The sequence below is a fragment of the Ochotona curzoniae genome, unplaced genomic scaffold (genome assembly GCF_017591425.1).
Source record: "Ochotona curzoniae isolate NIBS_2020 unplaced genomic scaffold, NIBS_Ocur_1.0 contig_4504, whole genome shotgun sequence".
Classification (NCBI taxonomy): domain Eukaryota; kingdom Metazoa; phylum Chordata; class Mammalia; order Lagomorpha; family Ochotonidae; genus Ochotona; species Ochotona curzoniae.
Window position 1 is genome coordinate 1908383 of NW_024466309.1, and position 22284 is coordinate 1930666.

At 38.5% G+C, this 22284-nt stretch overlaps 1 protein-coding gene across 1 annotated transcript in view; it reads left to right on the top strand.

The window, feature by feature from the left end:
- Window positions 1-22284, top strand: part of WDR49 (WD repeat domain 49) — a 94883-nt gene that overhangs the window by 13690 nt on the left and 58909 nt on the right. The window contains exons 2-6 of the mRNA XM_040986387.1: window positions 2678-3118; window positions 6487-6663; window positions 7500-7674; window positions 18178-18345; window positions 20157-20305. Coding sequence (XP_040842321.1) covers window positions 2678-3118; window positions 6487-6663; window positions 7500-7674; window positions 18178-18345; window positions 20157-20305 — 1110 coding nt within the window. The remainder of the gene's footprint in view (window positions 1-2677; window positions 3119-6486; window positions 6664-7499; window positions 7675-18177; window positions 18346-20156; window positions 20306-22284) is intronic.

A 22284-nucleotide genomic window follows, 5' to 3' on the forward strand; every position in this document is an offset into this window, starting at 1 on the left:
CAGTATTTTGCTGTAAAGACGATAACATATTTATGATCTTGATTGATGTCATTTTGTAATACCTTAAAGTGGAAGATCAACATTGGATTAGTTTTCAGAAACAGTTTGTAGTTTTGGCTCAGATAAAGTATTTCTTGGGACCATATTTCTTTCCCTGCATTTGAAATCTGCATCACTAAAAATTTCCATGTATGCAAACTTTTTAGACTAATGATACTTTTCAAAGATCTTTACTTGAAAGGTGGAGTTACACAGAGAGAAGGAGAGAAGAGACGGAGAGAGAGAGAAGAGATCTTCCATCTGCTGGTTCACTCCACAAATGGCTGCAAAGACCAGGGCGGGACTGGAGAAGTCTGGATCTGGGAGCTTCTTTTGTTTCTCCCACATGGGTGCAGGGGTCCAGGACTGGGCTATTCTCTGCATTCTCAGCTACATTAGCAGGGAGCTGGATGGGATCTGGAGCAGCCAGGACTTGAACTGGGGCGCATATGGGATGCTGATATAATGGGCAGCAGCTTTACCCACTATGCTAAGTGCTGACCCCTAAAATGATTTAACAAGGATGAGAATGATGGACATTTTGACTTATTCAAAGAGCTTGATATGTATTATTCCCTTGGAAACTAAGTTCCTGAATTAAGTTTTAATATCTGACTGCTGAATTCTTACACAAATATATCTCAGACTTTCTCTTAAAAAAGAAAATGTATATATATTTAAAAGACAGATACAGACAGAGAGAGAAAATGGAGAGAGCAGAGTCGTGCAGTCTAGGCTGAAGTCAGGAGTCCAGGACTCAGCCTTGGTTGCTCTTGTGGGTGGCAGGAAGCTAAGTGGCTCTTAGGGCTGGCATTAACAAGACCCTCGGATTGGAAACAGCTGGGACTCCAGGCTAGGGTCTCAATATGGGATGTGGGCACGCCCCGCCTCGACCATGTGTACACACACCTGACCCTCAGTCTGCTCAGCTTTCTTCAGAGTTGATGTTGATATATTAACTTCACAAATAAATGACTTGCCAGTAGGTATACAGGATGAAGCCTTCGGTATTTTTCTGATGGGTTCTGTCATGTGTTGCCCAGTGCTCACTTTAGACACTGACTGACACAGTAGGAAAAGTTGACTCATGATCTCACTGAACTAAACACTTTACTGACATGGAGCTGTACACATATCTGAAACACAGCCAGTCTTCATTACTTATGGATTTTGCATTTGTGGAATTACCTGCCTCCTAAAATTTATGGCTAATCACAAAACCAATGCTCATAGCACCTTCTTGGACTGTTCTAGATGCTCGCAGGACATAATGGAAAAATTATCTACCAATGTGTGCCTTCCCGGCTGAGCTCAAATGAGCAACAACATTCTGTCTTTTTATGGCAGCTCTGATGTGTGAACAAGCATCCTATTTGCCATCTACTTTGTGCTTTTTGGTGATGATTTCGCTGTGGAACATGCCCTCTTCTGTAATGTGTCATGGTGAAGTGCTGTACGGTGTTTTTAAGCACAGAAAGTCTACGACACTCTTTCCCGAGGAAACATGTCTGTTAGCTTCACTCAGATATGCGTCAGCATGCTGTTAGCCAGCCTTGAGTTCAATTTTGAGAAACTACCAATAATATTCTAAATAAATTTTCTTCCAACAGAAACACATAAAATTAACATTTGAACTGAGCAGTTGACAAAGCTGTTGTGGCCAGAGGTTGCAGCAGCTGAGCCCGTGCTGCCTCTAGAGCTGGCAGAGGCTTTCTGTGGTCTAGTGACCATGAGAAATGACTCCATGCTTCTCATTCCATTGTTCCTTATAACTATGTGTTTAAAGAACAGGACCTCTCACCCATGTATCCAAATTACAAAATGGTGTAATTTTACTGTCTGAATTGAACTCTGTTTTGGATCACACCTCTTTTTCTATAAACCACTCTACTTGCTTCCAATGGCTGCTATAACTAACAACAACAAACTTAGTATTATGAACTACACATGTTTATTTTTTAGCTTTTCTTTAAAGATTTATTTATTTTTCTTGGAAATACAGATTTACAGACAGAAGGAGAGACAGAGAGAAAGGTCTTCTGTCTGCTGGTTCATTCCCCAGATGGCAACAATGGCCATTTATACTGTGTTGTCTAATGTGCTTTGGAGCTGACCTGATTCAAAGCCAAGAGCTTTCCCCAGGTTGCAAGCAGGGAGCTATATAGGAAGTAGACCAGCCGGGACATGAACCAGTGCTCAGATGGGATCCCAGTGAGTGCAAGGCAAGGATTTAGCCACTAGGCTATCACGCTGGGCTCCGAACACATGCTTATTAAGGTGTATTCTGGAGATCAGAAGCCCAGAATGAATCTCAGTGGATGAAAATGAAGGTTGTGTCACAACTGATTGCTTTCTCCTGTTTTAGAGGCAATCTATAACCATTGCTTCACGGCCACACATCACTCCAACCACTGCCTCTGTCCTCGTTTCCTCAGTTTTAAGATGTGTGTAATGAGAGATGTCAACTGTTAGCCCTGTCAGTTATTGCCTTGCTTACTACCCCAAGTTCATTTAAATGAAGTGCCGTTGTGAAAGAGATTTTTCTTTGCTTCTTGGAAGGACTGCTGATGAACTCAACTGTTGGGAGACTTCCATCTCTGATGATTTCACTGTTGTCTTATTTTCTCTTGTTTTTTAGCCCCCAGAGCCAAGCAAAATCACTTGTATGTCCAGAGATGAGTTCATGCAACGGATGCCAGAGGTTGTTGGTTGGGGCTCCAAGGAAGACTATGGGGAGCTCTTTGACAGGGTGGATGTGACCCGGGATGGTTTCATTAACTGGGACAAGCTGACCACTTTTATGCTGCTATCCCTTTATGAGAAAGATGAACACATGAAGGCAACTGTGGTACCCCAGTGGAAGGCTCTTGAATTCCTCCCGGGAAAACATAAGGACACCATTCAAAATGTTGTTTTCTTAAGAAGTTTAAGTCGTTACTTGACGATTAGCAAGGAAGGTTTAATAGGATTCTGGGACGAGAATTTGAAGCTGCAAGAAACATTTCCCATCACTTCAGATGTCATGAAGCTCAAACACCTGTGGGTGACAAGCCTGGTTTCTCTGGAAAATGTAAACAAGGTATAAAGCCTTTATTAATAAACTGCCTATAAGAGAGGTCAAACAATGAGACAGGGCTTCTGATTGACATCAAACACAACACTAGCAGTAACAGACAACTACAGCACACATTGGGTGCCTTCCGTTGACCTGTAGGGAACTAAATAGACAAGAGGACCTTCGATCCTCTGGAGTCTGCAGCAGGGTCATGTGTCTATATGCCAAGCTGAGAGCTTTAGCGTGCCTGGCAGAGCTCAGTGGAGCGACAAACAACTACTTCTCTGATTTTATAGGCTGCACCATTGGGTTCCATAACTCTGATCATGCTGCTCAGTCTATTATCTTCATGTGATGACCTGTGAGCAAGGTAATATATTGCAAGGAGGGTAATTTTCGAGAACAGGTTACCATTTAAATAATACACATTCTAAAGATTTTTTACTGAGCAAATTTTATTATGAAACATTTTGAATGCAGGTGGAAGCAGAGAGAATCTGGTATCTGTTCTTATATTCCATCTACCCTTAATCATTTTGCTTTCCCAGTCTTTATTCTTCATGTATTCTTCATCCCTTGTTAAGATCCAAAACACAAAATGGTTTCAAATACAGCACTTAATGATGCACTTAAATGATGTCTCATTTTAAGTGTAATTTGAAGACTACTGTCTCATTGGCCATCAGTAACATTAACCCTGTAATAACATAAAGTACCCTGTAACAAAAAGACTCGTAGTTGTCACATTTACTAGCTTGTTTAAACGAATGTCTAAGACCCAAGTCCCGTGTTGTGGATGGTTGATATGTCTGTTTTCATCTATATATTTTCTTTGATCTTGTTTTTCCACTGCAGTTCTTGGCTGTTATTGCTGATTTTTTTTTTAAAGAAAGCCGAGTGCTTTTCTTTAGTGTCCTATAATCTAGACAGTGTATCTTGCTTCTGTTTGGGGTTGTGTGACATCTCTGCTTGTCCCCTGAATTTCCAGTAAATCGGTGGTCAAGTTTAAAGTCCTCCCCTGTTTTTTTTTTTTTTTTTTTGCTTGCACTAGGAGGTTAACTGTTCTTCACTCAGGAGATACAAAATGCCAGGTTCTTTCCGTGGGATATTAGCAGTTATTCTTTGACCCACCCATTACTATGGGTACCAGATAATATTCTAACTTCATCATTTCTTCTTCTTTTATAAGCTGGAACACCTCTCTGAAAACAAATTTCCCTCACTAATTATTTAATTATTAGGAGGTGCCAATTATTGAACAAAAGCAAGATAATTGCTAATCCTTCACTTTAATTTGCAAGTTTTCAAGGAAAATGACTGTTTTCTAATGTCTTCCCACAATAAACAATGATTAATATCATTGTTGTCAATAGAAACGAAAACTCCTGGGTCTTGAAAAAAAACATGTCATTTGTTTTCGTCGCTGACTGATTACTTCATGTCCTGAAACTGCACCGTGTTCAGGCGGGAGGAAGAACGCAGATCGGCTCCCGAGTCTCTATGAAACCCTACAAGTCTTGGGAGGTTTCTCAGCTTTCTGGTCTGACATGTTCCAGAATTATCTTGTCTATTTCTTACGCATTCTAGAATCATCTGCTTTTCCTTATTTTTGGTGAGAAATAGCATGCTGTACTACTGCCTGGAAACCAAAGGATCACCCTGGTCACCAGCCCCCTAAGTGGTCCACCTTGTTGCACTGATCCGCCCAACCAAGAAGACAGTTTTTTTTTTCCACTTTCAGAATGTGAGAATGAGCCAGGGAGCCCCAGGCTCTCGGCATATAATCAGTGCTGCTCAGCTTCAAAACCTGAGCCCGTGCTTTGTCTCTGCGTCCTGCACAGTGATATTAATGATGTGCCATTCGTTCTTGTTAAGAATCTGCTGCTAATGCTTAGTACCTAACTTGCATTGATTAAAAACAGCTCTCGCCCAGGGTATGGTGTTTCATATTTCAGCTCAGCATTCTGTTGTTAGCAAATAGTGTTTGTGGTGAACTCTTTCAGAGGACTGACTGATGAACTAAATTTTAGCTTTCCTTTATGCTTATTCAACGTAGAATAATAATGTTACTATTCTTTTTAAAAGAGCTTTAATGAGGTAAAATTACACAAACTATGGAACACATATTAAAAATGTCCCATTTTTATTTTAATACACATGTGTAGCTATGAAAACTCAACAATGAGATATAGATAACGAACGTATTCATCACCCTCAAAAGTTTTCTTGCACCCATCCAGAGCTTCCTCTCCCACCCCACTCCCTTCTGGTGGGCAATTACTATTCTATTGTTTGTCAGTGTAGCTTAGTGTGCATTTGCTAGAATTTTATGTAATTTTCATGAAAGTGTGCGCTCTTTTCTTTTGGTCTCAGTTCTTGGCATAATTATTTTGAAATGTATTCACATTGCTAAGTACAACAGTTTATTCATTTATTGCCAAATGGCATTCCATCACGTGTATACAGTACATCCTCACCAATACTTCACGTGGTCAGTTAGCTTTCTCTGAACTTCAACCATTTGAAAGTTGTTGTCAGTATCTTATTGTTGTGTGGTGGTTTAAATTCATGTTTTCTTAATGCCCATATTGTAAATGTTTTCCAGCATTGATGTGCTACCTGGAGTTTTTACAGCTAGAATTTTCACTTCAGGCAATGCTTTTCTTGTTGGTGTTCAGTCCGGTAGCTCCATCTGCTATTGAAATTAGAGGGCTAGAATCTCCAACTGCTTTGGTTGACTGCATTTTTCTCTCTTCAACTCTAAGTTTTTTGTGGCATGCATTTTGCAGTTGTTTTGGAAGACAATGGTTAATATTAAATCTGAATGGTCTCAACACTCTAGTTCAAAAGTATATTTGGGAGGTTGGTGTTTTATGTTGATAATTTTTATGCATCTCCTGAAATTCTCTTTACAGAGACATCATTTTCATGCTTTTAGTTCCTTGGAAATGTTTGTAAAAGCCAAGTTAAGCTCTTTGTCTAGTAAATTCAGTTTGTGGGTTTTCTGGTTATAGTTTCCACTATTTAATCAATTGACTTTTGTGAAAACACCGCTTGCCTTTTGAAACACGCACTGTCAGGTTTCTGGTGTGACTGAGTGGTGCTGTGGCTATCTATGTCTTGCTGTGACTGGCTGCTTAGCCATGAGTAGAGTGTGTTGATGGGGTGTGGAGTGGAGGATAGGGCAGAAAGATGCCAGATGCATTTCATGGAGAAAGATTTCTTCTTGACTGTAGCTCAAAGTCAGAATAAAGTAGATTTGTGCCATCATTCTTTACTTCTGGAATAGTACAAAGGGCACAATGTCTGACTTAGCAAGTACAGCTGTCTTGCATGCTGGTTTCATTAAACTCGTCAGAAATCCCTTTGGACCTCTCCTCTGTGTTCCTTAGGTAGCAGTGGCGCTCACAAGTAAAGAGATTTGTTTCTATGACCTGCTGTCCAGTGAAGAGTTTTCTTGTCAATATAAACTGCAAGGCCTGAAGGCAGCACCGATTTGTATGCATTATTGGTATGACCCTGGAGACGCCAATACAGCTGTCCTTTCTTTTGGGGACGTAACTGGAAAGGTAAGTGAAAAATTGCTGCATTGAACACTATTGATGTGATCATCAAAATATAGCTTCTAATAGAAATTAGAATGCAAGGAGCTCGCCCTCTTAGTTGAACCGTACTATAGCTTTTAAGGTCACACGGAAAGGGAAGAAAAAAATTGTGTTCCTTATTTTGCTTTTTAAATAAAAGTTTTATGGTATTTAGGGAGAAGTTTTTTTTGGGGGGTTGGTGTATGTAGTGTCATTTTCCACATTTAGTAAAAAAAAGAAAAGCTTGCCTTTTGCAGTAAGTTGTTTAATCTACTAGGTTCCCGTATCAATTTTATTTAACACTAAATGGCTCATTTCCCCTACAAATCTTTCAAATTAATTTGTCAAGCTCTGTGTTTCTCAGTACGAGCCTCATTGGGTGCATTCTTTTCTGCATCATGTCATAGAGATATAGATGTATTATCACTAGCAAGGGTAACATTGAAACCTGAACACTGAACAATGATTCCTGCCTTTCTATCACATTTCACTTGCCTGATGAAACCTTGTTACATACTGAAAGACAGTGAGGCCTGAATTTTCTGGAGTAGCCTCATTTGAATTATTTCTCTTCATAATTATGGAAGCTTTTCATTCCAACTGGTCTTAATGACACATGTATCCTAACAGTAAGTGATAAGCTGTCTTTGATAATTGCTTTTCCAACCTCTTAGTGTGTCCTTTAATACAAAAGGGCTTGTATCCTTTTGGAATATTAAAGAAATTCAATATATATATTTTGTTAATTGTAAGGATCCTAGGATCTCCTTTCTAGCAATTATCCTGCCCTTGTTTATCTTTCCTTCAATGACTCTCCCAAGGTGCAAGCAATTGTTTTTACAGCAGCCTCGATTTCTCTGTTTGAAAGTCCTGGGAGCATGTGTGAGGATGAAGAAGCCACAATGATCATCAACTGGGCAGAGCTGCTCTCTGGAAATCACAAATGTTGCCACGTATTACAGCACAAGCTTCATCGTGGAGACTGGGTCAGGCAAGGTACTGAATCTAGATAGTAACAAAAGAAAACAGTCCTCATCAACCAGTACATTTATGGTTTTGATGAAAATGTGTCAAGTAAAACTTTTGACTTTGGAAGCCAATAATTGGTTCTCAGGAGATTTTGACTCGGAGTCTCTGCTGCCCTCGGAACTTGGGCAGGAAGTCATTCTCTTCTTTCCTTTAAAGACTGAGGCTTTAAAAAATCATGCCAGGTGATCTATACACGCTGGAACTCTGTAGAGGTGGGAGAACACAATGTTACGTGTCATTGTACATAGAAAATCATAAATTTCTTAAAATGTGCTAATGAATGAATTAGTCTTATAATATGCCACAACTTTATAAAATTTTGATCTGATAGTCCATGATCAGATCAAATATGGAATATCTGCCTTGATATCTTGCTCCACTACTACAGACAACATTAATTTTCTCACCTCTAAATTGCCCACCAAAAAGGATAGATATTAACAATTTCAGTGACTAAATGCAGCCTATTTCTAATACAGTTAGAAGCAAAGACAATTCAAATCGACCCAGCCTCTGTTTTACCTTCCTTGCATTTTAGAAAGTTAGAGCTGATTAATTAACGCATGACTACAATATTGTAATGCTTTACACAAGACAGTGTATATTCTGCACACAATACTAACCATATACCATGCCATTGATACCTTCTATGCATCCGTTAATTCCATGATGAGGTAATTGTGGGGAGAACAAAATACATGTTCTTTTAATCATTTGCTAAATATAAAAGGCACAAGATTATATATAATATATTTAAGTTTTCAACACAAACATGGAAATAGAATGAATATAACTATTATGAGTATTTCCAAGAAAGAGTTATGATGGGACTCAGTTATGATTGTCTCTTAATCTGTTCTCTAAGTCAGTGTGAGTTTGCTATTCATTATGATTCCATCAGGCCGTTCTGCTGCTTTGTTTCCTCGTCTACTGAAAAAGCAAAGACTATGAAAACAGTCCAGCATTAGCAGGACATATTCATGATTATAACCTATAGAATTCAGTGTCAGAGTCTGACTTCCAACCTACCACAAATTACAGCATGGTTACAGAACAGGCAGCAGAGAGCTTTGAGAAAGCTCTGGCAGAAAACACGCAGGAAGCTTTTCCCACAGGGTTCTCTACCATAACGACTCTCCCGCCCATTCCTCACTACCAACAAGGAGAATTTTATAATTGTTTTGATCATAAGTCATCAGGCATCCACCCTACCTCTCTGATTGGGCTTCTTTGCGCTCTTTGTTTTTGCCACAAATGTTAAGAAAACCTTGAAATAGATGACATTTTTTTTTTTTTCCCAGTCAATAGCGTAAAAAGACTCCTTTGACTTGGTCAATATGCCAGACCTTTAGGAATGAACATAAATGGCTCATGTCGTTACTTCCCAAAGTGCCTTGAATTTGGTGGGGCTCATGTTACATTTTCTATTAAAACCTTTTAATTACACATTAATTAAAATGTTTCTGAAATCACCCTATAATCATGTTATCCTTTGGGTCTCCAGAACGTCATCAAGCTAGTGAGCTTTCAAAAAGGTGTTGCAATTTTCTCTGCCCTTCATTGCTCTCATCATGTCTTCAGAAATGTACTGGGAAAGCTATATTTTATCTCCTGTTGTATTGCTTCCAAAACATGTTCCAGGCTCCATATGCTACTTATTTATAAAATTTCCAATGAAAAACACTTTCTTGGCTGTTTCTGATCTGTACATGAAAGTTCAGCACTAATCAAGAAGAAAGTTTTCTGCACTCTACTTTCTGCTTAATCTGATTCAAATGTTTAATTGGAATCAATAGAGGTGTCTAAATTTTAACTATCGGGCCTAATGTTAACCATCAAAATTATTTTTTTTCTTGAACATTTATGTGACTAGTTTGAGGCTTAAACATCATATCAGTCTTTATTTAAGGGCCATCTATTTGCAACCTTCTGAGGTCCTTAGCACATTCACCCATATTCTATGGGTAAAACACCAATGATTTTCTATTCTTCTGCACAGGTTCCACAATAAATTTGATATTTGTTATTTTAGTTTTTCCAGGACTTATGTAGCTATGGTAAAGGGCTCTTTTCAAACTTCTATCTTGTTTTTGATACCTCAAATTATGTGCTATACAGATGTATTATAAAAGTTAGTATGAGTTTATTCTGATGGAAAAGATTTTGAAATACATACATAATGTTTCATATAATGCATTTCCATTAATTTTAGAGATACCTTTTCATGCTTTTACTTTAGCTTGTTTATTTAAATTTTGGACTTGAAGTTTCAATCAATTGATTATTAAGCATTGATCTTCTATGAATTAAAACTCTTCTAGGCATTTGAAGTTGTATAATACAGATTAACTATAGGGCAAACCTCCAAGATACTTAGTATCCAAAAGAAAATTAATAAATAGCATAAAGGGATTTATTAGAATATTTTGCAATGCTTTTAAAATCTGGCCACTGAACCCTATAAACAGGATTTTGAATCTTATAATGGTTCTTATGTAGAAAACCATGGCCACAAGCATCAGAGTGAGTGATGGGACCGAAAGTTGGAGAGGTAAAGGGAAAATAGAGAACATGATGAAAATGATTGAAGGTAGAAAAACAATATAATAACAACAGACAGCACAAATGGACGGATCAGAGACAGAATACTGCAAAACAAGACTAGATCAAAGGGATAGTTACGTTGGAATTTCTTGGCAACCAAGTCAATATACAAAATGAAATAATAAAACACTAAGTGGTTCTCAGGATATTGGACAAGGCTGGTACAAAACATTTAAAGTAGATTTATTTGGTGGTTATTTTGAGTGTAAATTAGAGAAGAACTTATAAGCAGACTAGCTAATTAGAAGGTTTTTGATAATGCAGAAATAGAAATGAGAAAAACAAGAATGCAAGAAAACAATATTTGGAAGCAGAAAACTTGAGAATTCAAGGTTTGAAAGTGTGGAAATGTGAATGAGCTTATAACAGCTTACTGAAATTCTTGGATTGATTTTTATTAACTTTGAAAACATTTTTTCAAATTAGTCTTTAGTATTTTTCTGTCATTCTAACTGCGACAGAACCCAGCTCAGAATTTTAAGCTGCCTCATCCACACCAAACTCCTGTATTCAGCCCAAAAGTTTGCTGGACTTGGCACAGTCGCTCTCCAGGCACCCGGAGTTTGGAAATGGCTCTCAGTGAGTTGAGGGTGACTGCAACACTCACCTCATTTGTGTTTTTCTTTCTCAGATTTCAGAGTTCTCTATTACCTATCATCAGAAAACCTTGTTCCTAATATTTGCCCAATTTTTAAAACTTATTTGGTGGGAAATTAAATTCAGTCCCTGTTACACCATCTAGGCTGGCGATAGAGAGATAACCCCAGATGACCGTTGCAACCAGAACTGAGTTGATCTGAAACCAGGAGCTAGCAGCTCCCCCCAGGTCTCCCACATGGAAACCGGGGCTCCAGGATTAGGTCCATACTCTGATGTTCTTCCAGCTGCATCATATCTGGATCAGATATGGAGCAGCTGGGACTCAACTTAGCTCCATAATGGGATGCCGGCATCTCAGGCTGCAGCTTTACTCACTACACTAAGGCACCATCCCAGAACCAAAAAAAAAAAAAAAAGTTATAGAACTATTTCATAAGAGGCAGCTTATTTGTCGAGGATGCTGAGTGTGAGAGAATGTCCTGCTGACTTTGGCTCACAACAGAGAAGAAGGGGCAGCTTCTGTATTCATTGCTAAGAAAGTAAGTTGTATTTTAACACCAGGGGCTGCCAAATAGTTTGTATGCTGAATCGCATAACACTAATTTATCTCTTTTATTTCTAAATAATTTACTTAAATGAATTTGTAATGATTCTCATTAATTGCTTGCATAAGATTTTATATTTTGATTTTGGGGGAAAGTCATTTTACAATTTGACTTTAAGGGTGAATGTTATTTAAAAATGTTCAACAGAGAAGAGAGAAACTGAACAAATCATGCTTAATAATATAGAATTAATGTAGGTTTAAAAAATAAGGAGCGATTTGTGGTTAAAAGAAAGTGATTGCATTAAGAACAACAAATTTAGAAATCATATATGAGTGGATGTGGGAAAAATGCAATACAAGAGAAGATTGTTGAAAAGGAAGAAAGCAAAGAACTATCTGGAAGGCTCATGGACCACTGAAAGATGCTCCCACTAACAAATGAACGGGTGCCTAGTTTTAGAATTAACAACAGAGATTAGAAGTTTAACGACAGCCTTTCACTGCTGTTTCAAGATCAGTAATTGCAGTATAAGAAGTGAAGAAGCTTAAAGTGATGAGAAGGGAAAGGTCAAACAGACCAGGGATCCAGCGGGCTACAAGGTGGTTATGGAGGGTGCTCCTTGTGGGGTAGAGTTGCGCTATCAGGGCAAGTGATGCATGGCTGCTTCTCCAGTAACACTCTTGTTACTCCTGCAATATGAGCTGAGGTTCTTTCGAATCCCGCAGGAATTGCTGCTTGGTGGTTTTCTTCTCCGTCAGAGAAGGAAATGTACTATTAAGTAGAGACATGAAAGTGAAAACAAGCATTGCAATTTTCTTTAACTGAAGCCAAGGATAAAATACCCATAAAAATGAATGTCAAAGGAAGTATTCAGTTTCAAATTTAAGGGTATTAGGACACTGCATTAAGATAAGGTTCACCCTTCTTATTTGAAACGTTAGAGGAAAACAGTGCTTTCATCTTGCCAGAGTGGCTCTGGTCACATTTTAATGGAAAAATAATTACTGTCTGAAACACCCAGAGTGTAAGTGCAGGGATTTTGAGCAACAGCAGCATGGCACAGATATCTTGAAGCTTAGAGTTTTCCTTTTCAAAAATTTCCTTCTTTTATAGTAATGTCTTTGGAAAATTTGCAAGCCATAGGCTGGGGTGTAGCTATTAAAGAATGAGCATGAAATTATAACAAAAAAATCACATTTTATTACATTATAAGGTATTTCCCCACCTTTGTTAGATTGGGTCTGGTGGAAGACATCACCATTAAACTGATGTTAACAAAACAACTTAGCACTGGTTAACTCATGGGGTGGGCGCCAGGGAAGTCGGAGGACACTGAGGATTGGTTAAACCATGGGGTGGGTGGCAGAGAAGTCATAGGTTAAACCATGGGGTGGGCGCCAGGGAAGTCAGGATGTAAGCACTGGTTAAACCATGGAGTAGGAACCGGGGAAACTGCAGGGCACTACGCATTGGTTAAACAGTAGAGACCGTCCCAGAGAAGCTGGAAGACAAACATCAGGTTGTCTGTCCTTAGGGAGACTTGGTAATTGATAGGAACTAATCTGAATGATAACACAGGTGTGTCCTGCTTGCGTGTTGCTCCATTTCCTTGGACCTAAATTAGTGCCACAGATACAATGAGGTTACACCAGAGTTGAGACCACATTGCCTTTCCTGCCAGTTTCCTTGCTGTATTGAAGGCAGTTGGTGTCAGCCACAAGCCTGTCACACAGGTTGTTCTAATGTGATGGAAGAGCAAAATACATTCATATCACTCACATGAGTCGGCTTGATATTTTTGGGAAGTCCTTCAACTAGTTGTAAAATTCTTTGTAATGTTGAATTTTGATTTTTTAGAAATTAAGTTTGACTTTTAAAGATGGAAGGGAAACGATTAGGCTTTCTTTTCTTTTTTCCTCAGAAGTGTGACTGCTTAGAATACCGAGGGTCCTACTGTGAGCTCAGGCAATGGGATTCCACATCTCAGCTGAAAAGTAAGACCAAAATGAACCCCCTCAAACAAGAGGACATCAAAGAAAGCTCAAAGTTGGGTTTTTTCTAGGTTACATGACTGATAATGCGAAAGCTTGAAAAATGATAGAAATTCCAGTTATACTCAGCCTAATTTTCTACTCAGCTGTAGCCCCGATCTTTTGGCAAATGCTGTACGGTAGTGTTATTCTGTTATTTCAAGTACTTAATGGCATAACCACTTGAATTGTCCTTTTTTCTTTTTAAAATATTATGTAAACATAACTTAAAAAAATACATTCCTCTTGCATTACCCAAAACAAATAATTGATTTTACCAGCTCGTTCCATTACCTAGCTTCATTAAACAAAAGAAAGAAACAACTTTTCCAGCAGAATCTATGATTTTCTTTCTTCAGTAAGAAATGAGGAAACTAATTTAGAAATCCCATCATATAATTACAATACAATCAAAATTTAAAAATTTCTACCAATAAAATTATTTTGTCATTTGTTCCCTCATTATACCCTGATGTCATCTTTCCTTCTGAGGCTCAAAGAAAGTGATCTAAAGCAGTACATTCTCTTCTGGTACTCAGAGTGTTGCTCTAAGATTTAAATCTGCAAGCTACCCAATGACATTTATAGGCCTGCAGTGTCACATATTAAAGGCTCAACAACTCACATTTTATTTCAAAACCAAGATATGACTTGTTTCTGATGGAATTATAGAATGCAAGAACATCTGAGTAAAACATGAGAGAAAAATCTATTCCCTTCATATTAAGCTATCTGATGAGGCTGGTAACATAACGATCCTGCTTTGGGCGTAGCAGGTACCTGGCAGTGGGGCATGGTAGAACAGAAGGCTGGAATGGCACAGAAAAAAAGTGAACTCACAGCCAAACTTCACTGGGTTCAATTTCATCTCCATTTCTAATTAGCTGAATATCCTTAAGCATGTTAGCTTTCAGGCGCTTTATCTCATCATCAGTAAATCTGGGATAATTTTCTCAATGCTGACAATGACTATTACAAAATGACAATGCCAAGCATAACGCCTGGCATATAGGAGGGACCTATGAATTATTCTAATAATTCTTAAGAGCAATCCAGGGGTAGAGAGGAAGGGACATTACAGAAAGGGGGTTGAACGAGCAACACACCATGCAGGCAAGCTGTGCAGATTTTCCCTTGAGCAGTATTTCTGTGTTTCACGACACACATCAATCACCTTGAGTTATTTGTGAGTCTGATGCTCTGTGTGGCAGTGGTTCTCTAGTCCTCTTCTTTGCATCTCAGCCCTCCCCACTTTCTCTTGGAAATTATAGTTTGTAATTAAGAGAAGCCCGACATTGAAAAGCTAGTTAAACTTATTTCCTTAAAGCAGTACAAGCTAAGAATAGAACTTAAATGTGTTATTGGTACCAATCAGATAGAAAAGCAAGTGGGGGAATTTTTCCCAATCCAAAATATCATATATTCAACGGGGCCTTCCCTGAATAGCTTTGTCATGGTTGAGATGTATGAATGGAAGTGATTCTTAAAATTCTGACATTCTGCAAATTCGTGTGTGTGTGTGTGTGTGTGTGTGTGTGTGTGTATGTGTGTCTGTGCACGCACATAAACACACGCATATGTGTGCTGGCAAAGGTTTATATTTTTCAACATATTCACAAAGGAATATTTGGCTTCCCAAGTTTTAAGAACTACAAATTAGTGTTACAACTCTAGAGATAATAATAAACTCTATGGCGGTTTATAACCCCAAGTGTGGTCCTTGGAGTGCCAGCATATGTCTGATCACACCTAAGAACAGTGGAATCTCAGGTTTACTGAGTGAGGACCTTCTTTCTGACAGTTTTCAGCTCGTTATTAGGCATATTAAAGTTGGAAGAGTCCTATTTCCCCAAGTAGTCAAGGAATCAGGTTCAGTATTTTGAACTTGCCCTCTGGCTCTGACAAACACAAATGTTCTGAATGAGGATTTGCAAACTTGTAGGGTACACCGAGTCAAATCAATTTTAGTAATCTGAGTCTGGGTTTGGCAACAACCTGCTTCTGACTGACAGAATCGTTAAGCTTGTCTACGTGGTTCTCTGTTTCGCTATCTGCAGGGCAGATAAGTATACTGATGGTCATTTGTGGAGTCTTTCTTTTCCCACACAGATATTTTGTAATTTTCTCTTGTCTATTGAAAAGTTATCTATTTGTCAATATTTATCAAATATCTTCTGAATTCTGAGACCGATTTCATTCTTTGAACTTCTGTTACGGTTTCTATACGATTGAATTTACCACTTTATCATATGCTCAAGCTCTGTTTCTTTATCTAACTATTGTTCATAAAATTTGGATCCAGACCCTGCTGAGTTTTTCTCTTGTTATCACCATAACACAGGGTACCTTGTTGATGCCAAGGAAATCTTCAGAGCTATGATACAATATTTGGTGAGATAATATCTATGCATGATATGCTGGTTAGTCTCAATATTATGCATTTAATTATAGATTGTTTGTTACTCACATATTTCCTAGGGATATATCCAGGAAATTTTCTATATTAAGTTATTCACAAGTCAAAATGAGTTCTTGAATGAGTCTTTCTGAATAGTTACTAAGGGCAAGAAAATTGTCAGCCCATTTTATTTTTTCTAATCTCATCAATCACTCTATTGAACAACTCAATAGTCAGTATTGATTAGGTAGTGGCCACTTTTTACATCTATCAGTTTTCCCTTCACACAGGTTGATGTTACAAAATACCATGTGTGGAAATATACATACGTATATCCATAGGCTTACACAGATGCATCAACTTAAGTTCTTTCAATAAAGCACTAAAATGAGGTATTTCATAACTCTTGAACAAAGGATAGCTTCAATGAAATCACAAGTACTTCTGTACAAAGATTCCTATATTAATCAGTTTTTCACTACTACAATGAAATATATAAAACGATTTACTTCTTAAAGAAAAGAGCTTTATTTAGCTCACTGTTGTAATGGATTTTCACAATGAAGTAGCCTTTATTGACTTTGCATCTGATGAGAATGGCAATGGCAGACTGGGTACAAAAGATTACATAGTAAGCCAAGAAGGAAAGCCGGCACTTGAACCCAATTTGGCTGCTATAACCAACCCTCTCACAAGAATCACCTTTCCAGGGCCCATTCCTAATGAGCCAAGCATCTACCATTGCCCATCTCCTGAACGCTACAGATACAATTCTGTGAGATTAGTCGCAACATGTAAATCCTAGGAACATGGCGGATATAAACATTCAGATCATAGCTGTGCCTATTGGGAAATTTGAAGACCCTGAGCTTTTATGCTGTTTTCAAGTTTTAGCAATCAACAAAGTAGCTTTCCATTTCCAGTACAACTAACAATGCTAATGTTATAGTGCCCACTTGAGAATAGAAATTTAAAAAAAGTGAAAGGGGACATAAGAATCTTGTTTTCTAGAAAAACAGCTTCATTGTTCACAGTTATGATTTATATGTGTATATATATTTATATTTATATTACACATAAAGTATACTGTACTACAGGGGAGGGACCCCAAGTGGAGGGTCTCTGGCCCTTTCCAAGTGGACAGCTTAGATATCTGTCTTTTGATCCAGAGGCAGATGCTCTTTATTGTTGACGGCAGTTCTTATGCAAGCTGACTGCTCCAAAGGAAGACATCATCCCTTTATTTTAAAGTTGCTTGCTCTGCAAATATCCTCAGAAAGGTAATCCGGAATGAAGGGCAGTCGAGGCTAAGTTTCAAAGAAGTGCAGAAGTGCTGGTGATCATTCCAGAATTGTCTTCTCAGAGTGTGATGTTTATTCTATGTTATACATGAGTCAGAAATATGTCTAGCACATATAGTTTTTATAACAAAATAGAAAAATATATAAAAATATATTAAATATATATAAATATAAAAATATTTATAACAAAATAACAAAATCACCCTTTGTATGAGGGAGGAGTTTCACCCTGAGATCAAATGAGAAATCTTTCATCTTGGCCACAAGTGATTGAGTAAAACACCTAACGGGAACTTGCGCCTAACCCTGAAGGCACTGTGCTGTGTGGGTGTTCAAGGAGCAGTGGTGGCTGTTGGACATGTGGAACTCATGGGTGTGACTGCAATGGAAAACATTCCCAATAAAACGGAGCATTTATCACTTCTGATAAAATGGTTATTATCCTTGGGTAAGACGTCAAAGAAGATCTGTCCCTGAGTTGTCAGGAGCACAGGAACAACTATTTTGAACCCAACTCTCAGTTGGATTTGTGTATCTTGGCAGGAAGTTGAGTCCCAGGAAGTTACCTTAAGTTTTGACTGGTAACGGCTGTGACTAGAATGGCTGGATCTTTCAGAGCAACACGCCATGGGCTAATTCCTGCTTAGTTGCCCTGGACCAGAGGAAGGACACAGGAATTTACCCAATTCCTTACCTTATGTCTCTAGAATCCCACATGATCATTGGGATGAACATTCCTGCTTTGTGTTGTCCGTCACTCAAAAAAGAAAAATAAAAGCAATCCAAACCTGTCAATGTATTGTTGGAGTAGGAGCTTTTTCTCTAAGTGCTGAGTTTACTGTAACCTCTAATGAGGCGTTTTCTGAATATTGGGGTTGTATCATTATAACCTTTGTTTAATTTTAACTTCATATTAAAATTGTTGTATTTTGCTAAGATCTTGTGAATAACTAAACATCATTTTCATCTTTTTAATTTTGGGGTATCAGTCATGTACAGTGCGTCTTTGGAAGCTATCATTTCCAGTACAACCAGCAATGCAAGTACTGTGGTGTTGGCTTGGCGAGAGAAACCAAAAACGGGTCTGAAAATGACATCCTTCAACATTGACCAGGGCATTCACGCTTTTGATTACCACTCGCGGCTCAATTTAATTGGTATGTAAAATAAATCATGGTAACTATGATGGCCTCATAAATAGTCGAGGTTGCACATTCATATGCAAGGAGCCTCTCCACCTTGCTGCTTTATTGCCGGAGAGACCACCTTGAGCAGCTCATAGTTTATTGCCTGAGAATGCCCGAAAATGATGCACTGTGATGTGTGGTGTGTGTGGGCTACACTGGGCTGAAAACATGAGAAGCACTGTCGTTGGCGTGTGGTGCACGATGACAGAGGAGAAAGGAATTTGTGCAGCACCTGTCATTTCCCTAAAACCACCACGTGCTCCACGAAAACAAGTAGATTATTTGTCCATCTGCAAATACTACTGCTACTACTATTAATATTATTGCACATACACACCACACTAGAGTATGGCAAAATGTAGAATGTTTTTCAGTTACCTTTTTAGAACATGATTGAAATAATTTCTTTAAGATCGGTTTTATTTTTATTTGAAAGACAAATTTACAGAGAAGGAAAGATGGAGAAGGTTTTCCACCTGCTGTTTTATTCTTCATTGGCCAAAATGACCAGTGTTTAACTGATACGAAGACAGAAGCCTAGAGCCTCTTCTGGGTCTAAAACATGGGTGCAGATGCCCAAAAGACTTGAGAGGCATCCTCTGCTGTTTCTCCAGGCCATAAGCAGGGTCAGAAGTGGAGCATCCAGGACACAAACTGGTATCTGTATGGAATGCTGGCACCTCAGGGTAGAGGATTAGCCTGTTGAGCCATGGCACTGGCCCATTCTAAATAATTTCTGAAAAAATTTCAAATTAGACTAGCTTTAGTTTACTAAGGGAGGACTCCTTTGCTGTAGAAAGTAAAATTTCCCTGGCAAGACGTAAAGATTTTCACCAATTAACTATTTAAGTAAAATACGTGGGCATTCTGACAGCTTGGAAATTGACACATGCTAGTTCAAGCAGTGCTTAAAAGGTGAAGTGTACACATGTGTTGAAAATTAGTGGGATAATTGTAGAGAATGCACTTGACTTACAGAGTGGGTAATGACGCTCTTCATTGAACAATGATTCCTCATATGAAGGATCCTGATAGTTACTTAGTGGTTAGCTCCTCAGCATTTCCTACAATATCTAACAATACTAGATGAAGAAACCTTGAGTATCAATTCAGAAAAATGCCAACATCAAATGTTGAAAGAGTGGAGAAGGCTGGAAAGGGTGAATCTTCCTGAGAAGGATCCAGATATAATGCATTAATCCATTGACTGTTTCATTCCTACTATCTGATAACTATTCCATCCCTGTCACTGTGCAGAAAATAAGGCTGAACAATTTCAGCTCCAAAGTTGGTTCTAAACAAAAGAATAATAGAATGTGATGCTGAATTTCCACAGATCTGAACATGCAGTATAATGTCTGTTCTTTGAATACGTATGGCAAACTCAAGATCAAAACAACATGATCCTATCAGTAAAGCAGAACGAAAGTAGATTTGTGCTGCTTGTTTGTTTGTTCATACTTGATTAATTACGTGGCTGTGAAAATAGTGTTTCCTCCTGGTGGAGCTACTGGTAGGTTTATAACTTCCTCCCACCTCACATTTCTTTTTCCCACTAATGTAACCCCTTTAGTCTCTACTGCATCTGCTTCAACATTTGCTAGAACTCATGCCTGTTTGGCCAACTCTAGCTTGATGTGGCAAGATTTTGCCTCCTTCAATGGAGGATGCATCAGTGTTCAACGAAAGGCCCTTATCCTCCAAGATCATTTCAGAGAGAAAATTCTGACAATAATTTTCATGCTATTAAAAGAATTTTCTTCCCATTTGGTTCTATTTAGCAACTGCTGGCATTAACAATAAAGTTTGCCTCTGGAATCCCTATGTTGTTTCCAAGCCAGCGGGTGTCCTTTGGGGTCACTCTGCCAGCGTCATAGCTGTACAATTCTTTATTGAAAGAAAACAACTTTTCAGCTTCTCTCAAGACAAAGTAAGTAACGCATGTTTATTTATTTAACTTTACCTTCCTAATCGATACTCACATCTGCCCCGCGTTTTGAGTTTCTCTTAGAGATGCTAAAAGTGGTGTTGTAGTGCAACAGATTAAGTGGTCATTTGGGACACCACATTCCAAAGTTTCAGGAGTAGATATGGAATGCTGCCACATGGAGTCCTGGCTCTGCTTCTGTTCCAGCTTCCAGTTGATGTGCATACTTGGAGAGGAGCAGATGGCAGCTCAGCTACTGGCACTAGTCATCCAAATGGATGGAGCTCCTGATTCCTGGCTTCAGCCTGGCCCAGCCTGCACTATTGTAGGCATTTGGAAACTGAACCAGTAGACAAAAACCCTCTCTCTGTTGTTCTGTCTTTCAAATATTTCTCTGCCTCCATCTGTACCATCTCTATCCATGTCGATAAGCTTAACATTTTACTATCTACTACACCTTTGAAAATAATTAGGAAAGGAATTGATAGTCATCTCACAATGGTCTTGAACAAATGGACAAAGTGCTTTCTTAAAATTTCATCCCACTAATATCTTCCAGGATTAAATCCTTACTCCTGGGTTTTCAAAGCATGTTTGCTAAGCCAATACGTGAAACAGAAGTGGGGACTTCTGGGAAGATAAAGACTAGGTACAGTCAGTTAGCTATTTTTTTTTTCTAATTTTGATATTGAAGAGACTCAGTAAATTAAAAATTGAGGATAATCTGAAGATTATCAGACACATTGAAAGTTCAATTGAACACACAGTCTGTTGCTTTTGGTGACATTAATGGCATATTTTGAGTATGGCGGGAAAAATGTGACAATATGGTTATAGCATCAGATCCTGACCACCCTATTTACTACTTGTGTCCACGTGGGCCTGTTTCTTACTCCCTGGGAATCTTCTCATTTATTCCTTCATAAATCTTCCCAGTGATCCATGTCCAGTTGCTTGGTTGTGCAGGGAAGGGTGTTTCTGAGACTGTCAGAGAGCCTGGATTTTCATTCTGTGATAACATGCTGTCCACACACAAGGAAGGTAGAATTGAAAAGTAGGTTCATTTGTGCAAAATTTTCAAAATTAATAGCTACGTGATATCTTCAAATGTTGTAGAAATGCATACTATAAAAGTTACGCATTAATTGAAAAGCACACTCAAACATAGGGAAAGCGAGAGAGTGAATGAGCAGTGGTGTCCACTGGTTCACTTCCCAGATGCTTGCAATGACTCGGGCAAGCCAACGTTGGAACCAGGGACTTGTTTTGGTTTCCTACATGGGTAGTGCTAACTCATGCCGGAGCTCTGGGTATTGTCTGCATAGATTCATCAGAGGAAACTTGAAGTTAGATGCCGGAGCCAGTTACCTACTCAGGTGTGGGATTCCGAGGGGTTAATCAGAGTCTCACAGCTCTATCAAATGCTCAACTCCCACAGACTTTGAAATATTGTCATGCTTGACAAAGATCTCCAACGCACTCTATGTCCTTACATACTTTACTATATTAGTTACAATGTAAAACTGCCTTTCCCCTAAATTTCACCATCAACTGCCAATTCATGTTGATTATACCATAAAAATATGATTATTCTCCATCTCAGCTACCATTGACCTAATTTAAAATTTTATCTTTTTTTCCCTCCTTCGCCACTATTTCTAAGGTTTTCTAGTGTCTCATATTAGTATTAAAGTTTTTAATACTAATCTGACTCAAATTTGTACTCTGTTCTTTTCATTAAATAGTTTTTAAAAAAAGCTTCCTTCCCCATCTCTGTCCTCTGTTTAACCATGAATGCCAACGATCTTAGACCCACACAAAGCCCTTGACCAATCTACCAGCCACTTCGCACTTGCACTGTTCCCTTTCAGTCATTCAAGCTGTAGTTGGATAAAACTGTTGGCTGTTGCCACTATGCATGTCACAGCTTTACAACATGCTCTTCCTTTATCCTTCAGCTCATTAGCGGATGCCTAGTTATG